Source organism: Meleagris gallopavo, chromosome 14, assembly GCF_000146605.3.
Source record: "Meleagris gallopavo isolate NT-WF06-2002-E0010 breed Aviagen turkey brand Nicholas breeding stock chromosome 14, Turkey_5.1, whole genome shotgun sequence".
In the NCBI taxonomy this organism is placed as follows: domain Eukaryota; kingdom Metazoa; phylum Chordata; class Aves; order Galliformes; family Phasianidae; genus Meleagris; species Meleagris gallopavo.
This window is the reverse complement of record NC_015024.2, coordinates 9,089,134-9,109,073: the sequence shown is the minus strand read 5'-3', so window position 1 is coordinate 9,109,073 and position 19,940 is coordinate 9,089,134. Positions and strand designations below refer to the sequence as shown.

The window sequence follows — 19,940 nt, the reverse complement described above, 5'->3', positions numbered from 1 at the left end:
CTTCAAATACTGCCAGTCTGCCCTCGTTTGGAAAGAGGGAGCAGCATGACCACATCTTTGTACTCGTGTTGGTTTTTTTCTTTGCACTTTGTTTAGTGTACAATATATATTTAGCTTTGCTAGTCAAGTATATTTATCATTTTAATCTGCCACATGATTGGCAATCTTGTGGAGAGTATAAGTAAAGCTGGCATGAGTCAATAAAAAGGCTCCTTTTTATCTGGTCTCTTCTCACCTGTTTCCTTTCCAGCATTTACCTTAAAGACTTTACGGACTACCAGGATCCATTTATGATCAGCTGTTTAAGGCCCAAGTGTAATGGTCCATTAATTCCCAGAGCAGTCCAGAAACACATATGGCAAAATACCTCTGAAAAAGACTGAAACCTCAACTAATTGCTCATGAGGTTCCAGGAAGGCTTACTAGAATACTGGGCACGTAGTGCCATCTGAGGAGGTTACAGCAGGGTTTCAGATGTGTCTTTATTTATTTATTTATTTATTGTCCCTTCCTTTCTTTCCAAATCATAACCATAGTGCTGGTTGATTTACTGTTCAGCTTATTATCACGTTGTTTCACAGATGTTCTTTCATGAACTCAGCCCTACGCAGAAGTAGGCACTTGGCTGCAAACCTGTACTTGAGCCTGTGAGAATATCAGTGGATTATAGGTGCCATTTTCCTATGTCAGATGAGAACCTAGAAATCTGACATGACTTTTTCTTGTAGTTCAAATACCAAATTAAGGGACCAAAACTTTCCATACTCTATGCAATACAAACACATAGTGCCAAAAAAAAGTGGCAATGCAAATGGTAATAGCCCAATTGTTTTCTTTTCTTGTGCTTTGTTTTGCTTTCAAGTGTATGAAATTGCCTTTTTTTTTTTTTTGTAATGTCATAGATTGTGCTTCAAGAATGATGAGCGGTATAATGACATTCAGGCTGAAATGTTAGCTAACTTTTGCTTTAGTTTTATGCAATATCCTGAATATTTAACTTCCCAGCTTCATTTGTGTCTGCATTTGCATATGCGTATATATGAATGACACTTTAAAAAGTTAATGTTTGCTAACTAATTCACAATTTATGCACTCTCTTTTTCAAGCCAAGAAAGAAATTAATGCGGCTGAAATACCAAGGTGTTGTGTAATTCAGGGAACGTTCACTTTTTTTGTAGCAGTCATCTGTGTCTACTCAGTATGACTGTTGAATGTTTAAGATATGTAGGCGTTTTTAACCCCTTCCATAGTTAATGTTTTCAGCCCTAAATTAAGTAGAGGTTCTTTTTGGATTCTGTCCAGTTTGTGCCGTGTTCGTCGATACAGAAATTCAGATGTGTTAACGTGTAGTATTACAGAAGAGGGCATTGCAGTGTATGGAAGAAGGATCATAGAATCATAGAGTGGCCATGGTTGAAAAGGACCATGATGATCATCTAGTTTCAACCCCCTGCTATGTGCAGGGTCACCAACCACCAGACCAGGCTGCCCAGAGCCACATCCAGCCTGGCCTTGAATGCCTGCAGGGATGGGGCATCCACAGCCTCCTTGGGCAACCTGTTCCAGTGCCTCACCACCCTCTGATGTCTTCTCTTTCGTTACTATTTATCTCTATTTTTACCTGTGCTATACACTATTGGGCATTTCTCATTATAAGGTGGGATTATTAACTTTCCTATAGACTGTAGAGAGAACATTCTCATTTATGGTGATGTTTCTGGTTTTCTTCAGTCGTTGAAATTTTGAACAGGAATTGAAATGTCAGACCCCAGTAGTGTTACTCATCACATTTACTGCATTTTCTCTGGAAACAAGTGGAGGTTTCAGGGGGTAAAAGCAAGAAAGTCAATGATGGCATAAATGTCCTTTGCTATAAGCTTCATCACAGTGCCTTTAATAAAGGATGTAAACATAAATGTCTTGAAATCCAACTAGAGCTAACTTAAATCTTAGTTGTGCAAATATCAAATCTGCCTTTCCATTTGGCTGAAGCCACACAGTATCTAGCAGCACTAATTAAGAGATTAGCACTTCCCCATTATGTGACTCATTGTGCTCTTTTTAGAGGGATTTTGATTTCCTTCTCTTGCTTAACTTCATATGCTTTTGTCACTGTATGCCGTTATGTGGAATTTTCTCTATAAAAATTTGAACATGAAGTACTTGCTGCATTTGTCTTATTTCCTGTTTTTGAGGCCACTTATCTTTCAGATTCCTTTTTCAGAACATGCTTAGATGTAAGAGTAGCACTGAATATTACATCCCTTGTGCAGTCCACTACTCTACCTTTCTTCACTGCTTCTAAAAATAAAAACAATTTTGCATTGAACATAAATGTGTCGGCAGATTCTGAAAAGAACAGCATTTATTTGCTGTAAATACTTGCATACTGGCTGATGAATGTCATCCAACTTTTTAGCAACACACTGACTGCTGACTGAGCTTCAGTCAGCAGTCCTGAGCAGCTGGGCCTTTGCTTGTCTGCAAGTGTGCATCCTCAGCTACAGCCCTTCCTGTGCTGCTCCTGCTTTAGGTGCAGGTGAGGCAGAGGTTGGGTGCTGTTGTCTTCTGGTATGTTGCGTAAGGAAGGAAAAGCACAGGAAATGATTCCGTGCTGCCAAAATTGAGAAGTTGCATAGCAGTTTCTTTTATTGGTAGTGATGTGTATTTGGGAGCCTTTGAAGGAAGAACTTTGTGTCTGTGTGTGTGGTGTTTTCTATTTATTTATTTTACAAACTATGTAAAATTTTAATGTGCTTGACAAGTGAATTTATTTAGATCGTAATGAGAGCTTCCCATACTTGCCTTGTTTTGGAATTGTCTCTCCCCTATTATAAACAAAATCTTTTTTACAGAAAACCTTTTTCCCTTAGCATAGAGATAGCAATTCAAGAGATCTTTGCTTTCTGGAAAAGCTATTTATATTTTTTTGACCTTGAATGTTTTTCTTCATTTCATGCTGTCCTTTCCCATTGTAGCATAAGGCTGCAGAAGGAGACCACAGCATTTGGAGGGTACTCCACTGTGCTGCTGTTCCAAAGCTTCTTGGCCTGGTGCTTTTGAACTCCTTAGCAAAAGCAAAAAAAGAGCAAAGTTTTCACGTTCATCTCTGTAAGCAGTGCTGCTGGTTGCTCAGGGTGAGCCCTTATTGTTTTCTGAATAATCAAGTCCTTGAAAGTAATACACAGATGTCAACAACCCCGTGCTAGATTCCTGCCTGTGTCGCAGGATCATTGAGTGTATCTGCATTCTCGGTTCCCTTTCTGAGCACCTTGATTCTGTGTCCAGCCCTCCTGCACTTGCCTGTTGTGAGTTGAATTTGTGTGGTCTTGGGAAGTGTGTTCCTTGGCTCCATGGGCAGCCCGGCATCCACTCCTTCTCCAAAGAGGCTGACAGCAATGTGGGGCTCCTTACTTTCTCTGTGAAGTCTTGCTAAAGGTCTCGCGATGACCTTCCTTTGCCTGTATTGTAATATCTTTTGGGGGTGGTCTTTACTTTCAGGTTTATTTTTGCAGCAAAAGTAATCTGTTTAAGCTTACTCATATGGACACTACTGCAGCAGCAGGATCTGCATATATCGTTAATTATTAGATGACGTCCCTCAGTGTTTCTCATCATAACCTTCACGGAGACATTATCGCTTCTGTGCTTCCTCCGCATGGACAATCGAGCTTATTGATGTATTCTAATTATGTTATTTGTCCCTTTGAAGAACACAGGCTTGTCTCTGACATGCTAGACAAAAGGAAGGGTAAAGGCCCATAGGTCTTTTAACATCGTCAGGACAGTGTTGCAGTCTATTTCATATTCCAAATAAACCATAAAGTATATTCTTGTGTGATGTTTTTTTTTCTCCAGGAGAATCCTTCTATTCCTCGTTAGCAGTTATCTCTTTCCATCACTTACTGTTTATATTTGAGTTGAATTCGAGATTACAGTAAATAACCAAAAGGTTATTTGGCATATCAGAAAAGTTGTTCCTAGAAGCGTGCTCGTGTAGCCGTCCTGCTTTCTCTTTGTAACTCTCGTTTTAGGAAGGAGCTTGGTGCCTGGTTTTCATTTAAGGGGAATTTGTGCAACCAGCGGTTTCTTTATTGTTAGGGAAAAAAAAAAAGAAATATGCGTATAATTCTAAGCTTTACTGTGTATTCAGAAAGCAGGCTGCGGGTTGCTGGTCTGACCCCTGCTATCGGAGATGCGCCAAGCTATCCAGAGATAGAAGCCGTGCAGTCTGTTTGTGTTTCCAGCTGCTGAAGCCTTCAGGAACAGCGTGCCTGGGAAAGGGTGGTGGGATGCTCGAGCTCCACGAGTTCCTGTTCTTTTCAAAGCGGTTCCTAATGCAAGTTGGTGTATCAGTTTTGATCCACGATTTGCATTGCTTTGCAGAGGATCGCTTCATGGATAATTCATGCGCTCCGGTTGTGTGCACATCTCTCCCTGCCTCTTTTTTTCTGCTTAAAGTTTGGAAGATTTCATATCCTGCAAAACATCTCCCTTATTCAGCTCAGTGCCTCCCCCCACGGCACCTAGCCCAACTCGTGGCATCTCCCGAGGTGTCACTGTGTATGAAAGCAGGGAAGAATGTAGTCCTTTCTGAAATAGATTCCTTACAAGGAGGGGGGGCTGGGAAAGGGGAAGTTTCATACTGGCTGCATGATACAGACAATATTTCCTGAGACAGGAGATACTAACCTCAAAGAATTTAAAATAAAACATTGATCTTTTTTACTTTTTAAGGGGAATAGGGGAGGCAAAAATGGTTAGAATAGTTGCTCTTTTTATCCTCTGTGCAGATGAAATTGATTAAACCTTAAAAACTCGCCTCAGTCCACCCGGTTTATTAATTGAAGAATTTCCTCTTCCCCAGAATGGGAAGTGCACATTAGAACAGAGCTTTGCCCCTGAGTAGCAATGATACTTGAGAACAGCACATTTTCTACAATCCGATTTTCTCTTCAGCACTAGAGGAAATCCTAACATGGTAAAAACATATTGGGGGGGGAAAAAAAGAAAAAAAAAAGGAAGTCCTCTTTCATTTCCTTGTAAAGCATGAAATCAAATTATAGCCCGTGGCCCGCAATTATTTTATTTTTACATTTCAAATTCCGCTTTCTGCTTCCTTTCGGTGTCTGCAAACAGGAGTTGGACTGCTGGTGCAAAGTCAGCTAACGAGATGACAACAAATGGAGAAGGATGCAGTAGCTTAAAGAAGCCCCAAGTCAGCTGTGCTCAGGTTTGGTGCCCGCGTGCCCATGGGACCCTGTGCTGGCTCACACTGGGAGCCCTTCTGTCCTGCTCTGCACTGCCTGGGTCTGACTGCAGTCCATATGGCTTTGTAGGGATAGATGATGAGGAATCTAATGTAGTACTGAGCTTCTGCTTGCTAAAGTAGTAGTGGTTTTAGATACTCTAATATTCTTAATCTTTTGTTGGAAAAAAAAAAAAAAAAAACCAACCATTCAAACTGTCCCAGATGTCTTCAAGTTTTTTCTTTTTCAGCGATACTGAAATTGCCAGTTAGTTTAGTGCTTGCAGTTTATAACTAATGTGGGTGTAGTGTGCACATATAGAGGAGGTAATTGACTGTATTGTATTTATTTATTTCCCCCCTCACACCCCTTAGGTTTAAAAATGCCTGTGTTAACTTGCTGCGAATGTGCTGTAGGGCTCCATCTCCATGCAGCTCAATACTGGAGCTCAGGTATTCAGGTAACATACAGGTGTTGTGCAGGAGGATGCACCAACAGGAAGGTTTTTGAGTTCCTGAACTTGCAGAGTTGCTACGGCTTCCATGACAGAGGCTGAAAGGGATTTGCCATGTAAGACACGATATTCTGTGCCAAAATAAACACAGCAATTACAGTGCTTTGCAGTTATAAAAAGTACAGTCTATGGATTGGGTACTCCTGTGATGTTTCCCTGTGAATATGGTATGACAGATCTGGTTTTAATACTTTTTGGTTTTGGCTTTCTGAAACAATAAGCCATTCACATTGTGAAAGCCTACTCAGGAGCCCACTGTGCCAGACAGGAACGCAGCCTGATGTGGGGGCTCGCCTGCGGTCCCACTGGCAGCATGGATCCTATTTGATGTGCAGGCAGTGGCAGTAAGGAGTTACTTCCTCGATGATGATCGCTGTCAGATATTCCCCAGAATTCAAAAGCCAGAGTGGATTGGACTTGAGTATTCGAAGCTAGGGTAGACATTTTCTTTCTCTTCTCTGAAAATATTTTGTTAACCTCTTAGTTGTGTGATTCTTGTCAGTGTTGTGGTATAGATGAGTGCTGGTGCTCCCGAGCCCAGCTGGCACAGCTCTTGCAGGCTGTTCTCTGATGCAGTGCTGCCAGCCTTGTTGCTTGTCCCCATATCTGGCTGTCACCCAATCTCCCTCTGTTTGTGTTATCTCTGTGTTTGTTTTCCTTCACTCAGCAGACCATCTACTTCTTTACTTTGTTTTTCCACTGTGGTTTAGCTTCTTATTGTGCAATATAATTCCCATCTTTCCTTCTCCCTTGTGTTTTCTGGTGACAACTAGTTTGTTTCACTTCCTTCTTGCAGGGCTGTAGCTGAGTGCTGTCATCACAAGAAGGATACCCTGATGGTGGATGGTTTTCAAACTGAGTGAGAAATCATACTTCATGAGAACTGTCTTCCTTAATGCTCTTCAACACCACTTTCATGGATGAAACACGTGTCTGGTTTTTCTTCCTATAGGGGAGGTCATTTGAATACCGTAATTCAGCTGAATTGTAGATTCTATGTCACCTACTTCAGTGCAATGAAGATTCTCTTATTGCTGTGCTTCCTAGTATGCAGACTCATCCTTTGCATGCATCTCTCCTTCAGTCAGGTTTATTTCCAGTCCTGCTTGCCTGCTTTGAGGGCTCGGTATGGAAGCAATGACTGTTCTTCATCTTGACAGTGTAGGCTGATATTCTGTCCTGCTTTGAGAGAGAATGTGCTTCATTTCCTTGTAGTTCCATTTGACACACAGGACCCATGGCAGGCCTTCTGTGGTCAGATAGTGCAGGTTTATGGCGTGATACCATCACCTTGTTTTATTCTTCTCAGTTGTGGAGCCTCTACTTGGTATGGCTGTAATGTTTTTAAGCTTCAATTAAAAGGTCGTTCCAAGTCAGATTGTATACACAACAACACATTTATATAATCCATTCTTACTGTAGCTTTTCTTAGTTCAATCTTCTGCTTATTCTTATCTTATTCTTCAGGAGCATTGTTCCTTTTCTTGACCAAAATCCAACATGGTGGTAAGTTGATTTAATAGTCTGAAAGAGAACTTCATATTTGCAATTTAATTAAAACATATTGTAGGCGTCTCCTATAATTATTTACATCCTAAAGGAAAAGCTGTTCTGAACGAGGTATTTGATGCTCTGGAGAGGTTATATGCGTGCTGAGGCTGTGGCTTTGTCACCTTCCTTTAAGTGATTTGTTAACTTTCACCATTAGGGACTTTGCCCCCAAGAATCCCCATATACTTTGTTTTGATCTCCCTGGGTTACTTCACTTTTAAGTGTTTAATGAACTATTATGCATGGATGAAGGGCGACTAAGGAAATGGGTTATAGACTAAAACAAAATTCACAATAGCTGTACTAAGCCATATACTTGCTAGTTTGAGTATGTTGCTGTTTCCTTGGCTGTAATGTGCTTTCATGCTGAGTGTCTTGATGCATTTTCTGGTGGTTTTGGAGTTTCTCCATGGGCTGTGCAGTTATTTTTCCTGTGTTCATCTTTTCTTTGCTGTGAAATGCCCCGAGGTAGACATTCTTGACCCTCTAGCAACAGGGCTGATGAGTTTTGTCGCTCTTTTCAAGTGTTACTAATAGATTCATAAATACAGCAATTACAAGTATTTGCTTTGTAACAAATGTATTCAAAGCAGTTAATTTAGTGTTTCAAGATAAAGGGGCCCTTGTACTGAAACTGCGTGTAGCAGCTTCAGTACAGATTTTGTCTCCTGTTGGAGGGAAGAGATATTGCACCATACATAATGCATCACACGAGCCTCCCTTTGCAGGACCAGAATCAGATCTGGTTGCTTTGACTTCATTACAGAGCACAGAGTGCCATGCCCTAGCAGTCATAAGGCTTAGCTAAAACTTAAGCTGCAATATTGTTATTTCACTGAATGAATGAGCTGTCTTTTTATGGTATTAATGTTATTTAACTTCATGGTTTGATTTTAGTTATTAACTCCCTTTCATTTTTAAAGGTGTCATCTGTGCAGGAAGAATTACCATGCGGAGTAGTTTTAATACAGAACATGGGCATTAAGTTTTACATACAAAAAACCCAACCCCTGCTGGATACGCTCACAGCAGTGCGTGCATGCTGATTGTTTGGTGTTTTGTTCCACTTGAACAATTTTCATGCTGTTGGTTCCCCTTGTTTGCTGTTCTCCAGCTCTGTGCTTCAGCGTGGCGTGGAACATCCCAGCCTTTCGTGCAGCCCTGGTGAGAGCTGTTATAATTTAAGCGAGTTCTAAATTAATAGCATTCTTGAAACAATGAAAATACAAATACTTTTGAAGAGATAAACTTTATCTTCAGTTTGTCTTGGAGAGTTCTTTGCAATGGCTGCTGAAAAGTTGTGCAGGAGCTTTGCAGATGTCATCGTAAGCCAGCCAGCCCTCTGAGGCATCCATTATTTACATTTAGCATTCATTATTCCAAGATGAAAGCTTCGGTAGGTTGAAAATAGTCATTTTGTAACCATAACTTTTTTCTTGTCGTCGTTCCCACCCACTCGTTCACCCATGCACTTCAGCCTCAGAATGATTTCCTATCCCAAGAGTTCATGGGAACTAGAAACAAGGGTAGCTGTTGTGACTGCCATTATAAAGACTGGGAAAAAAATAAAGTGGGTTGGAGAGGGCAAAAGAACAAGGAACCGTCGCATCGATCTCGTGTTCTTCTGATCAAAAGCTTGAGACAAATATTAAAAGCACTTATGTTCCAAATGCTGCAGTTTTACATGATTTCTTCTACTACATTTCTTAATGTGTTGGGTGTTTTTTGACTAACATAACTTCCTGATAGTTCGGCTTTACATTTCTTTTTCTGCTTCATACTTAAACTTTCTTACACTGAAGTTGTTGCAGCTTCGTTTTGGTTGTTCAGAGTATTTCAGTTCCCTGGAGTGAGGCAGTTCCTGAATGCTATTAGTGGAGGCCCAACACTCACCAAAAGCTCCTTGAAAATGAAGTTAAATTCATGAAATTTGAGTTGCTTTAGTCAGAGGTTAAAAAGCTCATGAAAACAATATTTAAAAAATAATCCATGAGCACAATTGGTAAAAGTAGCCTGAAATTTAGGAGTTTTTTCAGGTAAAGCAGATCTAAGAATCTGTTCTGTTTATGGCTCTGATATGAAATATGCTTTTCGCTGATGTAGAAATGAACTGGGAGTGAATGCTGATGTATCGAAGGGTTTAAATCAGCTCTTCTTCATATTGAAGGCTTTTATGAATTTCCTTTGATTTGTAGTAAATCTGACCCTTATTTTTAAATGCAGCAATAGTGTCTTTGCACTGTTAATGTAGGGGAACATGTAAACAATCATAGGCTAGAATATTTTTATAATCTGATAGGAGTATATAAGGGCTTACATTCCTTAAGTCCTATTTTCAAACACAGCCAGGCATTCGATGCTTGCATTAATTTGTACTTTGTTCATAATTCTGGGCACGTGTACATATCCAGACAGTTTTTATGGAAGCTATTTGAGAAAATGATGCCGAGCCTCTTTATGCTGCTGCAGTTCTGACTGTGAATTCTTCTCCAGGTGCCCAGATTATCGATCTGATGATGCTTGTCATCGACGTGACAAAGGGGATGCAGACGCAGTCAGCGGAGTGCTTGGTGATCGGGCAGATTGCCTGCCAGAAGATGGTGGTAGTTCTGAACAAAATAGATCTCCTTCCAGAGGCCAAGAGACAAAGTGCCATTGAGAAGATGACTAAGAAAATGCAGAAGACCTTGGAAAATACAAAGTAAGTTAACAGTCACATTAACAGTTAACTTGTAACATAAATACTTTAACCACATTTCACTTCCAACATTTTTCTGAATTCATCTGTCTGGCTCCTTTAGATGAGTCATAGATGTAGATGAGGAGAAGAGTGGAAAGATTACCAGAAATTCAAACTCGGCCCTGGATTTGGAAGTATCATGTACATAGAAATTTCTTAGTGCGATTAAACTTTTCAGTTTAAAGGACTGCTTTGAATTCAGATTGCATAAAACCAAGCCAGAAAGTCTGGATGAAGGAGAACTTCTTAGTTCGTGAGCTTGTAAATTTTGTTATTTTCCAGAATTCTTTTTCTACTTTAATGACAAGAAAGACTTAGAGCTTTTCCTTAACCCAAGGTGAAAGATGCGATTGCCCTAAGTAGTGAAATAAAGGCAGCTTCTACCTGGGACAGATCAGGATGGACAAGAATCTGATTGACAGTGTTCCTGAAGTTTCCTGTAATGCAGTGTGACTGGCTGGGTTGGTATTTCAGTCTTTGTGCATAAATTAATTGAGGAAAATAATGAACAAAGTGCAGGGAGATTTGCAATTGAAAATGTAGCTGTTATGAAGTGGGACAATAAAACAGAAACTCTTAGAGTGGTTACACAATTTAGTGGTTTATACAAATAGAAGCAGAGCTTACTTTGTCCAGGGTTGTGAGGGGACATTATGACTCCAAGGTTCATAGCTTGGAGGTCACATTTTGATTTTGAGAATTGAGGGAATGAAGTACAGATGAGTCCCACAGGTATGTCTTGAAAATGAGCAGACTCAGAAATGAAGGGAAAGTGAGTTTTTGAAGTATGGGACATGTTAACTGCGAGGTCCTTTCTGCCATCTCTCTTTTAAAACAAGGATGTACATCAGTTGATAACAACAGCTGTGCTTCCACATGGAGAGAACTGGTCTGTCGTGATGTTTTAATTATTCATTTGAACTCTGGATCTTAGAAATGCTCTTCAATCGGATGTGCCTGTGTATTGTTCCCATAACTAACATTCCTTTTTTGCAAGAGCAATCTGTGCTTTATGATGCTTGCTACCCTGGGCTGATTGCAAAGTGCCTATTGCATTGTATGTTGGGCACATTTTGTTTCTTGACAGCCTCCTTTCCACTCATCTTTAAACTTCCAAACACATGCTTAACTGTTTTTGTATTTCTAAACTACTTTGAACAGCAGGGCGCATGCTGAGACCATCTGACAGCTGCCTCAGAACTACAGACACTTGTCAATAGGGTGTTTTCCAGGACTAGTTCACTTGCTGATTATTATTATAGGCAGAGGAAAGTAACTTGTTGTAATTTGAAAATTTGACCTAATCTTGTGATACTGTAAGTAAATGCAAAGTGTTCCTACAAATGGAATTTCTATTTAATTGTAAGTTCTGGCATGTGCTATCTTGTGTCTTTGTTCAACCGGGTCTAAACACTGCTGACAAGAAATCTGTGTTGTGGAGTGACAATTTTAGTAGGTCCTAATCATATTTGGAAGTACCTCCAATGTCAGCATATGATTACTTCAGTTTATTCTGGCATAGGGGAAACAGAGTGAAGCATTTGGTTCCACATAAATCTTTATTTATTGTAATATGTTGTCCTAAAGAATTTCCATGAAAATAAGAGTTCTGAAAGTCTCACTGGTTAATCACAGAAATTTTCCGTGCACATTTTTTTACCCTTTGTTTCCAGATGCTGCAGAGAAAATGTACTGGATTCTCTTTTGCTACTAAATGAGCTCACTGTACAGAATTTAGTGTTTTTTCTTTACTGTAGTTCATTCCCTTTTTGAGATGAAATCTATGATTTGGGGTGAAGGAGAATCACAAGGTTGACAGCACTCACGACTTTTGGTCTGAATGTATTGAATCAGAATCATCTTTCAGAGCCAAGCAATTCTTATTTTTATTTTTACTGTTGATTATTGTTCCATTACTTGAACAAATATGTGTATTTAATGTGGTTAATCCTGAATTTTGAAAAAATGCAGTAATAACCTGACTTACAATCTGATTTCTCTGTCCAAAATGTAGGCAATGCAAGCTATCACATCAGCTGAACTATAGGTTGTGTTCTATAGGGAGCAAATGTCACAAATTCAGTCAGCAGACTTTAAAAAATAACAAAGCAGCTGCTGAATATTAAGGGCTTGAAGAATAAAATTCAGTGCAAGAGAAAAGCTAAAGTGGGGTCAGCTGTGCTGCTCTTTTCAGAAGCTTTGCATGTTTGAGATTGTTTTATAAATTTTCATTTCAGTAGAAATGGACCTTTCCACTGTCTGCAAATCTTACAGACTGTCTGCACACTCAGGTAGATATCGTGCCATCTTGCATTTGGCTCCTGGTTGGAAGGTTATGACTGTACAGCCAGGGCTGTAATTGTTCTAGTGAAAGTTGAAAACTGAGCTGGTCTCCAGGTAAGCTAGATTGAATTCAGAACCACTATGATAAAACTGGGTAATACGTCCTTGCTTCAGAAATGATGTCTTGCTTTCAGTGTCACTCAAAAGTTGAATCTGTGCCTAATGCTGAACATAGTTAAAGATTTCATGGTGAAGTTCATTAGCACAAATTCCAGTAGTTAAAAAAAATAAAATAAAACTGCCCGTTATTCACTAAGAGGGAAGAACAGATAAATTAGATTCTCAGACAGTAGCTTTGCCTTCACAGTCTGGTTTACAGACATGAGAGATCTGTGGTCTAATTTGGGAGTCTTTCTCTCTTTCAGATTCTCTGGGTGCCCTATTGTTGCCGTTGCAGCAAAGCCTGGTGGACCGGAAGCTCCAGAGTCTGAGAATCCACTTGGTGTTTCTGAATTAATTGAGGTACCTGCTGAAGAACTTAATGCTGTAAAATGTGCTTGAGCATCTTTAAATCTTTTGAAGTGACACTGTACTAGTATCTAGGACTGAAGAAGTACTGCCTTAATGTCTGTTTGGTGGGACTTAACTCATCAGGATTCCTTCCAGTGAGTGGAGGAGTTACAGATCTGTGCCCCAAAAATGGATCTTCTTTTCTAACCTCAAATTCTTTGGATAGCTGTCTTAAGAAGCCACTGTCACACATGGTGAAGTGTTTTAAAGTTGCCAGGAATTACAAAGCATAATAAATAAAAATTGCTTTAAAATTCTGCCTAATCATTGCTAGGTGTTATTTTCGAATTACACCATGTATGGGAATTGCTAAGTCATGACCTGAACCAATGATTGAGCACCTGAGGAAGGAACACAGCCAGCCCTGAGAGCACAGATGAAAGCAATTCACCTGTGCAACTGCCTCCCTAAACCTCATTTAAGGGCTCCCTAAGCCTCATTTAAGGGCTGGGTGCCTCCACGGAAGGTTCTCTACCTGAAGGATCCCTCCTTTTGAAGTATTTGGCATCCCATCCTTGGGATGAGTAAGCAAAACTTTTGTTCTTTAACTAGGTTATAGCTATCACTCTTTTTTGGTAATTTAGAGCTGGTTATCTGCCATTGCCTTTTCCTATGCACCGCAGTTAGGAAAATAACAAAGTTTGAATTTGTTCACTCAGAAATCATGCATAGCTGAGTGTCTCCTTCCTTCACACGAGTGCTATGGTAGAGATTTAAGTGTGTGATCCTTTATTCTAAACAACCCCTGCCTCATTGTGGAGGACAGACAGAACTGAACTCCTGAGGAGACAGTCAGCATTTTGTTTTAATTCTCATTATTCTCTGTGTGGCTTCATAACTCCATTCAAATGCTGCTCTGCAGTTAGAATAATTAATTTCCTTCTGGACTTTTCTTTGGCACTTATCAGTGATGATTTGAACACTTGGCAAATAGTTAATTTACTTCCAAAAGACCTATAGGAAGTGCAGAGGTGACTGATCTGAATTTAGATTGGGATGCTGAGGGATAGAGGAGTTAAGTCCAATGAGTTTACTAATACTGCTTGCCAAATTTAAAGCAGCTAGGAACTCTTCTGGGACGTGCTTGCCAATTTTGATTGCAATTGTGAGTGCTTACCAAGGTTTGAGGTTTCCATTTGAACCATCTGAGGTATACAACCAATGATTACCTGTGGCAAGTTTCATTTGTAGGAACATGACGATATGTGGAGGTTGTGGCATTAGTAACTGTAAAATCTGTTTCCTGGAGCAGCCCCACCTGCCCTTAGAATGAAACCATCTTTCTTTGTGATGCTGTGACTTGTTTACTGTATGCCTTGTGCTTCTGGAAAAGATAAAATGCATCGCTTGGGTTTGTCTTAAAACTGAATGAGATAGAAAAAAGATAGATGGAAAAAGCTGTTTAATGGTGAAACTAGCACTATATCAAATGCATGTGACCAAGAGAAGGTTGTAAAGTAAGCTAATGCTTCAGAGGTATCATTAGTTCTAGCAGTGCTGAATTTCTATTTTTTGTGAGAATAATTCTTGAGGCTTTCAGAAAAATGGATTATATGTTATTTGACGTGTAGTTTATACAAGGAAGGGCAGGATGGTTAGGAGTGCTGTTTGAGGTAGATGAGGGGTTCGGCTTGTTCCAGAATTGTCATCTCTTCTGTGAATAAACATTGGGAGGTATTAGTAGAGCTGGCAAATGCTATGGGAGCCTTGCCATTGAGCTTCAGGGAATTGCCCTTTGTCTCACTGATGAGGTTCCCTCTCCATTGTTCTGCCATTAAGACTCTGACTTAACCTACAGATTTTGACCTTAAAAACAGACACTGAAAGCAGTGCCAAGTCTATATGCGAATATTGTAACAGAGGCAGAGATGAACCAGCTCCTCTGAACCACTGTTAGTATGTGACTGCACTTCTATCATTAACGTCTGATATCTATGATGATGTATTTTAAGAAAGTTATTCGTCAGCAAAACAGAAATCCCGAACTTGGAGAATTTCCGTAAAAAATGTTCAGCTATTTTTCTTAGTGGCTTGATCCTCCATGAAATGTTAACATAAATCTGAAAGGGAAATTGACTTAGAGAACTTATCTGAATGTAATAGTTTTGTCTGGGAGGGAGGCAGTGATGGGGCACTAGTATCTTTACATAAGTTAATTTGCACTAAATCAAAAAAGCTGAAGTAGCAAAATGCACTATGAACCTGTACTTTGGGACAGGTGGGAAGGGGGAAGACAAGGGTACAGAGTTGTTTTTTTGATTTACTTTGCTGCAGTGTCTATATTGAGTTTGGCAGCAACTTTGTTGCCAGCACAGTTTTGCTAACCAAGCTAAATGTGCAGCACCAAATCTTTCTAAGGCAGAAAATCGAACTGTTCCTGCTGCTAATTGTGCATCTCCTCTATGGCACGCACTATTAATTTGACATTGGTGTGTTCTGAGCTTATTGGGAGATGCTTGAAGTCAGTAAAGCTGCAAGCCTGTTCAATCAATCATCCGCTTGCCTTCCTTTTGCTGTATGGCTGTCATGGCTTTTTACCCAGGCATGGTTCTGCTTTTATCTTTTATTCAGGTCCTGAAGTCTCAGGCTTACCTGCCATCGAGAGACCCCTCGGGACACTTCCTTATGGCAGTCGACCACTGCTTCTCTATCAAGGGTCAAGGCACGGTGATGACAGGGACTATTCTTTCTGGCTCTGTTAGCCTTGGTGACAATGTGGAGATTCCTGCCCTGAAGGTGAGTCTCTCACTCCCCTCAATTTTCCTAATAGAAAGAGGTGCTCAACAAAGAAGATTGTGTTCTCCAATCTGAAATTCTTCCATTATTTTTCTGATACTCAAATATAACCTGAGCTAATAATAGTGAGAGACTTGGAGATTTTTTTTTAGTTAACACAGCCAGTGAAGCCACCTGCTCTATTTTAGTTGAATGAAGAAGAAAGAAGGCTGTCTTAGATTAGTGTGTTAGATTTTCAACTTCAGGAAAGCAAAGTGAGCACATTTCCAAGATGGGATGTGCTGAAGGACTAAACGAGGTTTAGGTGAGGTTATGTTTATTTGAGACATGCATCAATGAGAAGGCTTGCAAAGGAGTCTGACTAGGTGGGCTCCCTGAGATGTATGCAAGTGAAGGAAATGACAAGAAGAGGGCATCCAAATGCTTGATGCACATTCTCTTTGTTTGCTGGGGAGTTTAATTGATGTCAGCATGTTCTGGAAGAGCTGCTACTTGCTGTAGTTGGATTTATAAGAGAGTCAGTAGGCTTAGTAACAACAGGTAAGTTGTTTATTTCTAGAGAAGTGAAAGCCTAAGTTAGCAGATAAAGGAGTCTTTGACAGAAAAAGGGCAGATTATTCGATTCTCATAGCATTAGCAGTTTGCCTAAAAGTTTGTTATTTTCAGTTGCTGTAGATGAACTTATCCTTCCACTGCCTTGTGTGAAATAGCAGACGTGCCATGCATCTCAGTGATAATAGTGGTGAGCAGGATTTTGCTTTTTGCCATGAGCAGTTTGTGAATGTGACCGTTCATGGTGTGCAGGTAACCAAGGCACAGTTAAAGGAAGCAACTTTTGTAAGTTTGAATTGTGTGTTGTACTTACCCCTGCTAGCATCATGCAGAGTTAGGTTAGGATACCTATGAAAGGTCAAACCTTTCTCAGGCCTACAACGTAATGGAGGAAGCACATTTCACAACACATTGTGGTTTATGACTCTCTCTGACCTTTTTTTGCCCTGACCCTATGGTAACTGAGATTGACAGCTGGTGCCCACTGGGCATTTAGGGACATTACAAACCATCTGCTTTTTAAATTTGAGGAACCCTCTCACCAAATGAAGTGGCATCATCTTCCAGTTCTACTAATGGACTTCGACATCTTTGACCGCTTGAACCTGCACAAAGGAGGGACACAGCAATTAAAAATAAACAGTGACATTCTCAAACGCCCGTGCTTGCTCTGATTGAGGCTGAGAGCACCAGCAGTGCATGGATTCCTTTATGCTGTTGCCTATGTAAATTGCCATCTGGGGTTGATTATCCATACAGCAAAAAAGAAAAATTATATATGTGTGTTTGGCAAAAAGCTTTGACACAGCAAACAGTTCACTATCCGATTGAGTTAGTAGTATTTGCGCACTAGCGCTTGAAATCCACCTTGAAGAGCATGAACCCAGGATTTCTGCAGCAAAAACACAGTGCTGGCAGAATTCTGAACGTCCATTAAGATTACTTCAGTGGTCTTTCAATGTCTACAGTCTTCCAGTTTATAAACTGTAACAAGTTATGACATTTTTATTTCTCTTTTATAAAACTTCCTGGAGTTAAATATTAAGGTATGGGTTGTTTTTTTTTTTGCAATACAGATTCATTTTATTTTACTGATAGATCTCTATTTTACTCATAGATTTGAAAATACTGAGCTATGTATACTGTGTTTAATGAACGTAGTTTGTGAGTTTGTGTATTTTGTAGCATTCATTAATTGAAAAAGGAAAGAGTTCTTTTCAGCTGGGGGGGAAGAATCTTTGTCTTCCTTACAGTTGAAAAGAACAATAGAAGCTTTAGAAAGGGAGCCATGTAAAAAGCCAACACAAAACAAATGCAAAAGAGACAAAACCTGAGACTTTTGTTCTTACTGATTGTCTTAAAGGAATAAAAATGTGTGTGAAAAGTAATGTAAAATGAGTGGGATGTAGTTTTCTTTCTGCCCAGTGTTAGTGATTCTAGTTTTGGACTGTGCAGTCATAGGCTTGATAAAAGTACTAGAAGACTGCATAAAACAGATGGTCATATGCTAGTATTCCTTTAAAGAGTTGAGGTTCCAGATTAGGAAATAAGAATCACAAGAAGTTGTGATAAATTGTAGAAGAGGTCAAATTGAAGTAAGTGAGGAGTTGGGGGTGCATGTTCACAGTAAATGGATCTAAGTCAGGGAGGTAGGCTGAAGTCAGTTTGTAGGAATGCTTGCTTAAAAGCAAGAGAATTGCATCTTGATCAGTTGGTTATATCCTGAAAGTGTTAATTCAGTGTTGTCTTAGCTGTGATTGGCTGCCATAGGTATGTAGCAGTCACAAAGCATGTATGTGGGAGCTAGGTACAAAACCACTTTTTTTTTATTCCTGGGAATTCTAAGTAGCAAAAACTTGCTTTCTACTTTATATTCAAGTTTCCATCTGTTCTGTTTAATGTAATTAGTGATTAGTGTTATTGCAAGTTGATCCAGGCTGCGTGTCGTGAATGTTAACAGCTTCACTGGAACATATATGAAAGTAAAGTGTGCTGCCATTTTGTAATGCCTTTTGTCAGAAGTTTGTGAGTGATTTGACAACTAAGGAGCTGAGTTTACTGGTAAATGATTGGTGCCTATCTGTAGGGGGGATCATTTGGGGATTTTTGCTGTGCACTGCAGCTGAATAATGTGTCTGGCTTAATAGAATACAAGGTTATTTCTTGTGTAATAAAATTGTGGGCTGCCAGTAAAGGACTGTCCTTGGGAGGTGCATCTCAGATGTGCATCTTTGATGTCAGATTTCTGATCTGCTAGGTGTGACTGAGCTGTTACCATTAACAGGAAGAGGAATGTTCATGCTGAGTCCAACCTTCAGTCCCTCATTTTTGCACCATTGCTGTACTATTTCTCAAAAGTGGCAAGAATGTTTATGAAGTGCTCCTCTATAGCTGGAGATCTGTCATCCAGGTGTTTTGGTACTTTGATATACTTTTAAGAGGTCACCTGAGATATCAAGTATGAACAAAATGAGACACTTGTTTCTGTTTTCTAGTCAAATCTTGTGGTAAATGAGTATCAGTATAAGCCAGTAGTAGATCTTGTCTTCACAAGGGCCTGTCTGCTGTCAGACTCTACTGACTTTATGAACTTGTAAGAAGTATCATTTTCCAAGTGTGATACTTGGAATAGCTTCATGGCTTCATATGCTTCTATGATACGAAAAGATCTTTTCAAGTTTCTTTGTTGGCGAAATAACATTGGTCCGTTTTCTGGCAGATGTTCTGTAGCTTTATGGCCCAACCAACAAAGAAGTTCTCCCGTGTCTGATAAAATAACTCAAATAGCTAAACCACCATAGTTATTCAAACTGTAAAAGATAATTCAGCTTTTTTTACTACTTCAGCTTTTTTTTATTACTTCAGCCTAACTGAAACTAGTTCTTACTACATCTACATATTAAAGCTCAATGAGCAGAGGTCTTCTAATGTCAATGTATTTAAGGACTTTTTTTTTTTTTGCAAGATCATACAGAGTTGCGCTATTGAAGTCTTGTCAGAGAACGCATTCCAGTATTTAAATCTCAGAAAATGAGGTTGGTTCAAAAGCCACTGAATAGTATCACAAAGATGCATGTATGTAAAATTCCATGGTGACATTTTAGGTGTGTGTTTACTACTTTCATCTTCTATTCTGCAGCCCTCAAAGCATACCTCATCCAAAGTTCATGATACCTTGATTGTCTTTCATTTCATACTGCAAGTAGGAGCCACTGTTGTGTTTTCTGTTAAATGTATGTGACTTCTGTTTGTGTACCTGCTTCTTCTGAGGCTTCTGGGATTTTCCTTGCTTACACAGTGAGGCCAGAACTGGCCTTTAGGACGTGAGGTGAGAAGCCTCGCCTTGGACGTGGCTTGTTTGTAAAATCTCTTCCATTCCCCTTCCTCGAAGTTTTGATAGAAAAGTACCTTGTCGCTGAATGCAGTTCACTAACTACGTAGCGGTTGTGTCAAACAATGCAATAAGTTAATGAGAGCTACTTCAAACTAATTGTTTTATTTCGCTGTTCTTGGGAACCTATTCTGGAACAGAGTTTCTCTGATGGTGTGAAATGTCTCAATTTCCACTCCGTTTTTTCCCTTGAAACTTGGCTATAACTTATTTTTGTTCTGTTAAACTTCTCAGCCAACTTTCCTTCTCATTGAAATGCTGTGGGGAAGGGCAGCTCAGAAAAATCTGCAAGTATCTGGAGGGAAAGAATGAAATGTAACTTGTAAAATTCTCTCCTGGTGAGAAGGCAGTTTG

At 39.7% G+C, this 19,940-nt stretch overlaps 1 protein-coding gene across 1 annotated transcript in view; it reads left to right on the top strand.

The window, feature by feature from the left end:
* Positions 1-19,940, top strand: part of EEFSEC (eukaryotic elongation factor, selenocysteine-tRNA specific) — a 118,191-nt gene that overhangs the window by 19,964 nt on the left and 78,287 nt on the right. The window contains exons 2-4 of the mRNA XM_031555571.1: positions 9,808-10,015; positions 12,763-12,859; positions 15,479-15,643. Of these exons, the coding sequence (XP_031411431.1) occupies positions 9,828-10,015; positions 12,763-12,859; positions 15,479-15,643 (450 nt within the window). The 5' untranslated portion in view covers positions 9,808-9,827. The remainder of the gene's footprint in view (positions 1-9,807; positions 10,016-12,762; positions 12,860-15,478; positions 15,644-19,940) is intronic.